We start from the raw sequence: 11,196 nt of genomic DNA on the forward strand, positions 1-11,196 counted from the left end.
TAACAATATTGTTTTAATTAACAAAAAAACACACAACCGACTACAAATAGAAAACTACTAAGCCAAATTTGATGATTTATGGGACCAAATGACAGCTATTTAAGGGAAAATAAAAAACATGACAAAAAACAGATAAATTAAGAATCTCCTATTTTTGAAGTCGGTTGAGTATTAAGGATAAGTCTTCAGTCAAATCTTGGAGATCAGCCTCGCGAGAATGGGGGTCCAGCGTTGGTTTGGAGGTAGAATATTCCAGATTGTCTGAAAAATAATAAAAATATGTTATCTATACTAATATAATAAAGCTGAAGAGTTTGTTTGTTTGAACGCGCTAATCTCAGGAACTACTGGTCTAAATTGAATTTTTTTTTGTGTTGAATAGACCATTCGTCGAGGAAGGCTTTAGGCTATAAACCATTACGCTGCGACTAATAGGAGCGAAGATACAATAGAAAATGTGAAAAAAAAAACAGGGCAGGTATAAATCATAACTTATATAGAATCTACTACCCATGGAGACGAAGTCGCGGGCAACAGCTAGTAAAGAATATAATTGACGTTTGTTTTAGAGGAAACTAGGAAATAGATTTCTGGAAAGGTGAGAATAGTAGGATACAAGAGAATAATATTTAGAAAATCAAGCTCATGCCCGGCAGTGGGTTCCAAAAAGATGATAATGATAAAAGATGAGACCTGAGGAGAAAGGCATGGATCGATTCCATTATTTTTTATATCAGTTTGCCTTTTAAGAATTTAAGAAAAAAACTGGAAGTAATTTTTCCTAGGTTACCTAGGTCCAGCAGGATCTGGGAACTTCAATAGACTGAGTAAATTGATTAAATGGGCACATAATTTCCAAAAAGTTATTGCGTTTGCCTAATTTGAATAAAAAGGTAGGAATACCAACCCAGTCTTAGGCACCAGCCCACCCATTTGGAGATTGCCCCATAGGAAGCAGTTGCCCGTCATAGCGGTCAGGTAGGAGGCACAGCGGGTGCCTGTGAAGCCACCAGACCTGAACGACTCAGCCATGTAATGGAACGATCTGGAAAGAAAGAGCATAAATTGACTGGCCTGTTGGTTGTGCTGTTGGTCTAGTGGTGAGTGACCCTGACTGCTGTAAAGGCGGTCGTGAGTTCGATCCTCATGCAGGACCTAATGCTTGTGTGATGAGCATGATAATTTGTTCAGTGTTGGGTGTTTTTTGTACATAAACCGACTCCCGCAGTAATGAATTTAACCCTTGTATCGCGGGAGTTTCCCAAACATACAAATCACATGCACAAAGACACCCAGACTCAAGACAAGCATTCGTGGATCACACTAATGCTTGTCCTACGCGGGTTCGAAACTGCGACACTTCTTCTTCTTCAACCACTCGGCTATCCGTGCAGTCAAATACATGTCATGCTATGTTAAATACAGTGCCGGTTCTTCTCCATAAGAATTACACTTTGGAACCGTGCAATTTGAGTCATTATTGGACCATTTTAAAAGTGCCTGGAAAACGGCCTGTTTGAAATAAAAACTTTTGAATTTGAATTACCTGCTATGGTCACAATCCATGTTGTTACAACCAGGCATCCCAATCCCACCGTTGGGGTAGAAGTCCACTTGTCCCAGAGGTGTCAGGTAACCCAGGTTGCCGGCGTTGGTATGAATGACTTCGGTATATACCCCATCAGACTCCCTAAACCTCTCGTTGTTGGATGTCCATGATGGTAGAGCCGGGTCCAAGGCTGGAACAAAGAGAATTTCGTATAAATCGAAAATGACCGCAAGGGGAAAATAAAATTGGAATGAAAACATTCATCGGTCGTCATATTTTTTATTTCTTTTAATGTACGACTTGCCTATTAAGGAATTTAATCCTCGTGTTCACAAACATGCAAGCCACATGCACAAGGACACCCAGATTCAGGACAAGCATTCGTAAAACACAAAAACCTTTATCCTAAGCGGAGATCGAAACCGCGACACGTCACGCTTAGGAGGTTTGGCTTGATGACCTCAACCACTCGGCTATCCGTGCAGTAAATATTACGACGAACTTTGATCCTAGATCTTCAGGTGCTACTTACCAGTGACGTAAGCCACCTGTCCTCCAAGGTTTCTCCCGATGATGCCAGCCTGATGCCCACCAAGACTGTGCCCAATAATATGGTAAGAGTTTAAATTAGCTCCAGTGGCTTGGTTCAACCAAGAAATGAATCGAGCCACGCTGACGCCTGTAAAAATAAAACGAACATGTGGATTTTGTGGTCTAGTGGTTGATAGAACTTACTGCTGTACCGGAGGTCGTGGGTTTGTTTCCCAGCTAGGAAAAATGTTTGTGTGATGAGTACGGTCGTTTATTCTGTATCTGTGTGTAGTTTATCTATATTATGTATGTTTTTAGAAATGTTAAAGTTTTTCAGTAGTCTAGTATTTTTAGTACGAGTTTTTCTTAGTTTGAGGCTAGATGGCGTTGTTTGAATAAGGAGAAAAAATACCACTGACAATAACTCAACATCAATTTTCTCGTAAAAAAAGTCTAAGAACTCTTTTCATTAAGACATCAATAGTCTATTTCAGAGATTAGCTGGCAAAAACGGAGATACAGACAAAAACATGTTATTTTGAACTTCTTACTTTCGTTCCAAATATATGCATAATATGTAGGCAAAAACAAAATCTTATTTTTTTCAAAATTACCAACCGACTTTGGGGAAAACAGGACAGAGAGCCGTGTTAGAATTTGGGGGAGGTCTTTGCCCAGCAGTGGGACATAGTGAGCTAGACAAACCAACAGAAACTCCGATATTATCTATATGTTTAGTAACTCTTGTATCACTCACCAGATGGCACTGTATTGGTGACGGCGGTGAAGTAGTTGATGGTGCCGGCGCCGGCGCTCCAGTCAACTCCGATAACGTTGACATCTTCCGCTGACAGAATGGCTGGAAAGAAGCAGGAGTTTTATATAGACTCATTTTACCCTTAAAATAATGATCCAATTCAAAATATTATATTATATATAAACGAGATAAATAGACGACGTCCGTGGTCGAGTGGCGTCCGCACCGGTTTCAAGGTGTCTGAGGACCCGGGTTCGATCCCCGATCGGGTCAATGTAAAAAATCACATTTCTACATTGTCTCGGGTCTGGTTGTTTGTGGTACCTTCGTTGTATCTGAATTCCATAACACAAGTGCTTTAGCAACTTTTTTTGGGTTCAGAACAATGTATGTGATGTTGTCCGCATTTATTTTATTATTATTATTTAAATAGTGGAGTTTCTCAATTGGTCTGTATGTTTGCTACCTTAGAACTTTAAACTGGTTTTCTTTTTTAAGTAGATTTTAATTATTTTTTTAAAATAATTTATGTACAAACAAAATGATAAAAAAACAGAAAATATCAAAGTAGGTACAAGGGTGCTGCTAATTTCCAAAGAAATTTCTACCAGCAGACACGCGGTAGTGGTTGATTTTGGCCGCATTTAAACAGATGTAACAGATGTCAAATAAAAACTGCTAAGCTACTTAAATGTTGTTAAAATATATTGTAATATGTGTTATTACTACTTCAACATTTGCTCATTTAATCCTTGAATCGAGAGAATTTTCACAAACATTCAAGTCACATACACAAAGGCACCAAGACTCATGGCAAGCATTCGTTAATCACACAAACGCTTGTCTTACGGGGGATCTTACCCGCGCCACGTTACACACATTGGTCCTTGGAGTATTATCCGTGCAGTTAGAAGTCCTTTTTCTTTCGGATGGGATATCATTAAATGAATCCTCATGCTTTGGGTTAAATGCTAAAACCCACCCATGTTCCTTCCTCTGCCTTTATGACCCGGGGCCAAGGTAATTCGCAATTCCATATCGGAGAGTAACTTATGTGGTTTCTTCCCGGTTCTTCTCCATAGGAATGACACTTTGGAGCCGTGCAACTAGAGTCATTATTGTAACGTCCTAAACGTGAATGAAAAACGGCCCATTTTGATTTTGATTTTGGACAGTCCGACTGACCTGGCAGGCATTACCCCAATGGGTGTTATATAAGTCCTTATTAGTACCTGGTATAAGCACAGTATTGAAGTCAGCAGTGATGGAATCCAGCCAGCCGTGGAGAAGGACAATAGTTCTTCTGTTTGGGCTGAAGTTGGTGCTGCCCAGCAGACCCTGGCTGCCCAGAAGGAGAGGCTGACTAACTGTGGGGTTCAACCTGGAAATAGCAGAATTTCTATGAATAAGGTTTAACATAGGTGCGCGAATAGTTCAGCTGTTGAGGTACCCACATCGAACCCACTGTACACGACGTGACGCCGGTTCGATCCTCGCGTAGGAAAAACATTTACCCACATATGCATATGCATCTTTGTGCATGTGACTTGCATGTTTGTGAAATCATCATGACACAGGGATTAAATTAGCACAAGCATTCGTGGATCACACAAATGCTTGTCCTACGTCGGGATCGAACGCACAACACATAAAGCTCGGTGGGTCTTGGCGTTATCCATACAGCTAAATCCATCTCTGTCCTTTGCATGGTCAAAGAGCCACACACTGTCGATTCATCGTTACGATATTAAAATTTATGATTGCATAGGATTTAGTTGCGATTTCCGATATCGTCTTCGATGAAGTAAATCGTTAACGATTTTGATATACATAATCGATTCGTCGTTTCTCTGAAGCGAAGGATCGTACAGACGAATCGTACCATGTATGGGCCCCTTTATATATTGAACTGATAAAGTCACGTCACTTGTCGACAATGAATGCCATCCACATACATTTGAAGTTTTCTATTCGTGACACCGATTGAGGAGCTCGTGGCAAAGCTATAACCGCAGAAGTGAAACGATCACAGGTTAAACTATGCTTGACGCGGTTGGTCTGTAGATGGTTGACCATCTTTGTCATAAGGAGTTCCTCCGTGTTTCGGAAGGCACGTTAAATTGTGGGTCCCGGCTGTTATTCCTACATCCTTGACAGTCGTTACAGGTAGTCAGAAGCTTGAAAAGTCTGACAGTCAGTCTAACCAAGGGGTATCAGGTCGCCCAGGTAACTGGGTTGAGGAGGTGAGATAGGCAGTCGCTCCTTGTAAAACACTGTTACTTAGCTGAAACCGGTTAGACTGGAAGCCGACCCAAACATAGTTGAGAAAAGGCTAGGCCAATGATGATATTCGTGATGCCGATACGATGTGGCGTTGTCTAGCTTCAATTTTTTTGTAAAATACCAAACTCAGGACCATTCTTGATATATCTGTTTGTCAATTAATCTAATAATTAAAATGGTTACTGACCTAGTGTATAGATGGTATATGTTTTGAGTGTCAGGGTTGTATCTGGCGACAGCTGCGAGATCAATTGTTTTGTCCCACAGGTCCGCTGGGGTGATCCCATGAGGAAGTGCTGAGGGCAAAAATGGCAGGATAAGTACATAAAGGGTAATAATATGACTGAAATCTATACTAATATTATAAAGCTGAAGAGTTTGTTTGAACGCGCTAATCTTAGAAACTAATGGTTCGAATTGAAAATTTTTTTTTGTGTTAAATAGACCATTTATCAAGGAAGGCTATTGCCCATATAACACCATGCTGCGAGTAATAGGAGCGAAGATACAATGGAAAATGTGATAAAGGCGGGGAAAATTATTCTTCTTTGAGGGCTTCCGTTGCATGCGCTGCGAAAACGGATCAAGATTTTCTAACCACGTGGAAAAAGTCGCGGGCAACAGCTAGTATTTTATAAAATAAAGATGAAATAGTACGTTCAACTTAAAGCCGGTAAATCTCTCTATCTCAAAAACCACTGACCCGATTTTGATGAAATTTGCAGTATTCTCCAATCCTGTTTGAAAGCAGCTCTCTTCCTAGGTGGTGGCTTTTCAGGGGATCCCAATATGCTTAGAAACACCAACGTTATGATATACTAGAACAAAAAATACGACATACCTGATACAGCAGCAACTCCAAAAAATAGTATTGTCACGAGCAGGGCCATAGCTGAAAAATGACTGATTAATACCAAAAATTAATAAATTGACTTATTTAATCGTAATGATATTATTTTAATCTTCATAAAACTAATTAACCCACGATAATTTTATAATCTAGAGTGTTTTTTCCGTGTTTGGTGTTTAGTACTCAATGGGGGAGAATGGAACTCAAAAATGAAAATATCAAGAGTCCACTGTCTGTTTGTCTGTCACCACGCTGTACCTCATTAACCGTGATAGGTACACAGTTGTTTTTAAATGAAACGCAACTTTGTCATTTCATGTTTAATCCCGGTACATAGGCGTGTAATTTTGAAAGATAATGTTATTCGATTAAAGCTATGAAAATTAACATCTATGTTAAGCAACGGCTGCTCCAATAATGATGGATAAAGAATATTTGATTTTTTTTTTAATAATAATTAAAAAAAAATATGATTGTTTTTGAAGCTCACTTGCTCTACATCATCGGCCTAGCCTTTTCCCAACTATGTTGGGGTCGGCTACCAGTCTAACCGGATTCAGCTAAGTACCAGTGTTTTACAAGGAGCGACTGCCTATCTGACCTCCTCAACCCAGTTACCTGGGCAACACGATACCCCTTGGTTAGACTGGCTGTCTGACTTTTCAAGCTTCTGACTAACTGTAACGACTGTCGAAGATGTAGGAATAACAGCCGTTACCCACAATTTAACGTGCCATTCGAAACACGGAGGAACTCGCTATAACAAAGATGGTCACCCATCTACGACCCAACCGCGTCAAGCATAGCTTAACCTGTGATCGAATCACTTATGCGGTTAGGCACGGGCTTACTGCTTATACTGGTTAAAAATACTGTTTTCAAAACTCACTTGCTCTGCCTTACCCGTTAACTTGAGGCAATGCTTGCTGAAATACAGACAATACACCAACTTCGGCAGTAGATTCCAATTGTATGTCAACAATTGTTAATACATACATTATGTTAGATATAAGTAGCTTATTAGCACTTGTGTAAACATGCTGTTTTTCATGTGTTTGATAAAAATAAATATAATAATACTAGCAATTGTCTGTGAGTCTACTTTTACGGTACGAATATTTCATTAACCTAAATCTATACTAATATATAACGCTGAACAGGAACTACTGGTCCAAATTGAAAAATTCTTTTTGTGTTGAATAGACCATTCATCGAGGAAGGCTAAACCATCACGCTGCAACTAATAGGAACTGAACTAATAGGAGAATACAATGGAAAATGTGAAAAAAGCAGGGCAGGTATAAATTATAACTTATACGAGTATCTTCTACCCACGGGGACGAAGTCGCGGACAGCAGCTAGTACTTTCATAATTTATCTGAGACATCGCTGACAAACGATCAAAGGAAAACATTATGGATTCCAAGTACTGTAATCTGACATCACCCTTAGCTAGCGTGGTTATCAATGTTCAAATCTTCCTTATATCGGAAGTGAGTTGTGCCCAGGAAGGCTGATATCATCTAGATATATATAACTAAAAGATTAAAAAAATCAAAAAACCCACGTTCAAATGTCCAAAAAATTTATCAAAATCGGTCTACCCGTTTTTGTATTAGTCGATTATTATTATATTTGTAAATTACACTGTCATCGGGTTTGAAGCTACACTGAAAATTTCAGCCTGCTAGCTTACAGAAGTGCCTCAGTGTTGAGTTGCAAAAATCCAACCGGAACGACAAACAAACAAACAATCATTATCATACATAGTCAAACATGGTCTCCTGACCTTGGCCGATTAGTTGACAGTTTAAGTTCATAGTGGCTTAGGTACCACGACCTCAAATATTTGTTTGACACGGCACCTACACACTTATTTTGATATATTTTTTAATAATTATATGTATTGTAAATGGAATGACAGCGTGCTGCTGGGGAGTTTGTTGCGCCGTTTCTTCTCTCACAGCAAAAGCACTTAGGAAGCGGTGCTGTCCAATGTAATTTGACCTTCAAAAAGTGCTACTTAGTAGCCTAATTTGAATAAACGAATTTTGATTTTGATTTTGACATTCAAGAAGACGTAAAAAATGTGGGGTAAAAAACATGGCAAATACAAAGCAATTTAACCGAATAATAAGTAAATACTATAGATATATTGGTAATTTACAAGTTAGCAACAATTATACGCCAATCTTCTTGCAAAAAACAGGTATTGATAAGACAATGTATCTTTTAATAATTGGATAAGGATTTGATAATTTTAATTAGGTATTACCTACGTTGTAATGTTTTTAATTTGTATTTGAATTTATCGCGGGAGTTTCACAAACATTCAAGTCACATGCACAAAGACATCCAGACTCAGGACAAGAATTCGATAATCACACAAACGTTTGTCTCAAGCGGGTATCAAACTCGCGACACGTCGCCGTAAGCCTTTTAAGTTGGTCAAAAATGTATTTTTGACTCATACATGACGAGTTTTTACATGGAGGAGCTCGTGGCTAAGCTATAACCGCATAAGTGATTCGATCACAGGTTAAGCTATGCTTGACGCGGTTGGTCCGTGGATGGGTGACCATCTTTGTCATAACGAGTTCCTCCGTGTTTCGGAAGGCACGTTAAATTGTGGGTCCCGGCTGTTATTCCTACATCTTTGACAGTCGTTACAGATAGTCAGAAGCTGAAAAAAGTCTGACAGCCAGTCTAACCAAGGGGTATCGTGTTGCCCAGGTAACTGGGTTGAGGAGGTCAGATAGGCAGTCGCTCCTTGTAAAACACTGGTATTTAGCAGAAACCGGTTGGACTGGTAGCCGACCCCAAAATAGTTGGGAAAAGGCTAGGCCGATGATGACATGACGAGTTTTTCAAAACCGTTTGAAGGTTCCACAAACTAAACTGAGCAATATACAGAATACTTCTATTTTTTTTCAGCTAGCCCACTGGGTCCCACTCTTGGGCAAAGGCCTGCCCAAAATTCTTCCACGATTTTATATGTTCTGCCACATAAAATCAACCTCTATTAATAATTCTTTATTTTATTATTTTCTTTATCAGACATAAACTATGCATTAAATTAACATACTCCTGGATTCGAACCAGTTACCTTAGCCAATTATTGAGCTTATGAAACACATACAAGCATCTCATCAAAATCATTACAGTTGAGACGCAGTCTTACTATGTGATACTGTGTTACAGTAACATGTGTTGTGTTGTCAGATAGACAGTCGCGAGGTGACATGCTGGTGTTCAGCTGAAACTGAGCCTGGGAGCCGACACCAATGTAATGTCAAATACAATGTCCCATATGTTACATGTAATAGATGTCCGAGGTTTATAAGTTGTTTTTCGAGTGTCAGGGTTTGTGGAGTGTTTCAAGAGTGTCAGGTGTGGTTTTTTTTAAGTCCATAGTCGCACATATCTACTCACTGTTTTCGGCAAAAAAATGGTATACAGGGAAAATATTAAGCTTGCATTGCGCAGGGATCGAACCTGCGACTTCAGCTTCAATGCCTCGTACACTTTATGAACTATCAACCTTACAAGCTAATGAGGTCAGTGACCGAGAGTTAAAATCCTTCCATTCCGTGAACCAAGTGAGAATATACTTATTTGAGTTGAATCAAAACCACGTATCTTGATGGTTCTGACGTCTTCGGAATCTGTAGGACCAAGAATCTTAAATCTTGAGATTAGGGTTTACAATTTAAGAATCAAAATCTAAATTACTCGCCCCTCTCCTTTTGGCCTGTTAGCTGAACTTTTAAGCTAGTGCCCTCCTTACCACACGCAGACCTAACCTTATAATAGCCGTAGGTCATATCACAAGATCCCCAGGAATTGAACTACTTGATATGACTAAACATAACTCTGAATGCGATGGAATATTTTTTACCATATTTTACCATCTTTCCAAAAAAATCCGCTCCCTTGCTCTAGGTCAGAAAAACCCTAGAGGAAAATTTTGAACGTAACGGTAAAACGGTGTGAATAGAGGTGTTTTTGGGGTGAAAAGAAAGGAGTTTTTATTACGATTCGGACGTTCAAAAACATTATATGAAGATTCTCAAGAGATTTCATAAACTCATTCTGTTTAACCATTTTTATGCGAGCAAATGCAACCTCTTCCTTTCTACCCCCTGAAACTCTATTCACCCCGTTTTACGGTCTATAAGTAAAAATTGACACACATGTTTATAAAAGGTGTTTAATTTTCTTCCGTATAGAGGGTGTTTGGGGTAATGAATAGTGACGTCTAGTGCCCTTTACCTTTATTCTGTATTTTTCTGAAATAGCACATCGTTATGTTTCCTTTTTGCATTTAAAATGGAGTTATTTGTTATATTTGAGTTATTTGGAAAAAAATGGACTTAGGTCATAATAGTGTTATGTTTTAAGACAATTTTATTACAGTATTTTTTTAATTGGCTCCCGCAATCAGTTCTTTTATCCTTGTGTGGTGGGGGGTTTTACATTCAAGTCTTTTGAGGCAAGGTTTTAACAAACCCTACAGCTTTTAGATAATCCAATATTACGACTACGACATTTATGTTTATAAATATGAATCCCTATTTCCCTTGGTCACGACATCACGCGTAAACGGCTGGACCGAATTAACTAATTCTTCTTTGGCTGTATTGTTTATTGACAAGAGAAAGTTCTAATAAAAGAAAAAAAAATCACGGAAAATTAGGAAATTCAAGAATACTTAACCACCGTTAAGTTATCATGATTTTGTTACGATAGTGAATTTTTGGATCCATCTCCGCCACCAATAATATAAAGGCACCGAGAACGGGACCTACGTTTTCACGCGGGTGAAGCCGCGGGGCACAGCTATTTTAATAATATTTATTGTATTAGGGTGTACTTTCTCAAATTAGCCAATAAAACAGAATGGATTTTTTCACCCTGAACGGTTTAAATCTCTCTCTTTACGAATCATAAACTTTTACGTCCAAATAACTCCTTATTGATCAAATAGCCCCATTTTAATATAATTATTATAATTGAAAACCGCAAATATATAACGTTTTAATGTATGGGCTGAATAGCGTGTCATGAATTAAAAACTAGAATAAAAATTAGTTTTAATTGACGACCTCCGTGGTCGAGTGGCGTACGCACCGGTTTCAAGGTGTCGCTAGTTCTGAGGTCCCGGGTTCGATCCCCGGTCGGGTCAATGTAAAATTTACATTTCAACATTGTCTCGGGTCTGGGTGT

At 38.9% G+C, this 11,196-nt stretch overlaps 1 protein-coding gene across 1 annotated transcript; it reads right to left on the reverse strand.

Annotated features, from left to right (window-relative positions):
* Positions 1-151: 151 nt before the first annotated feature.
* LOC113508886 (pancreatic triacylglycerol lipase-like) lies at positions 152-6,064 on the reverse strand. Its single transcript, XM_026892050.1, has 8 exons — positions 5,962-6,064; positions 5,308-5,416; positions 4,070-4,218; positions 2,838-2,939; positions 2,082-2,228; positions 1,547-1,739; positions 908-1,045; positions 152-261 (listed from the first exon to the last, which is right to left on the reverse strand). Exons 1-8 carry the CDS (start codon positions 6,008-6,010, stop codon positions 204-206), a joined length of 945 nt encoding a protein of 314 aa, XP_026747851.1. The 5' UTR covers positions 6,011-6,064; the 3' UTR covers positions 152-203.
* Between the last annotated feature and the right edge of the window lie 5,132 nt (positions 6,065-11,196).

The sequence above is a fragment of the Trichoplusia ni genome, chromosome 3 (assembly GCF_003590095.1).
Source record: "Trichoplusia ni isolate ovarian cell line Hi5 chromosome 3, tn1, whole genome shotgun sequence".
Taxonomy (NCBI): Eukaryota; Metazoa; Arthropoda; class Insecta; order Lepidoptera; family Noctuidae; genus Trichoplusia; species Trichoplusia ni.

Bases quoted from the DNA above. Each gene is read 5' to 3' on its own strand.
- LOC113508886 (XM_026892050.1), bottom strand. From the start codon at position 6,010: ATGGCCCTGCTCGTGACAATACTATTTTTTGGAGTTGCTGCTGTATCA. The intron at 1,740-2,081 runs GTAAGTAGCACC...TCTTTGTTCCAG, and splicing joins ACAGGTGGCTTACGTCACTG to CCTTGGACCCGGCTCTACCA. The intron at 1,046-1,546 runs GTAATTCAAATT...CTTTCTTTCCAG, and splicing joins ATGGATTGTGACCATAGCAG to ATCGTTCCATTACATGGCTG.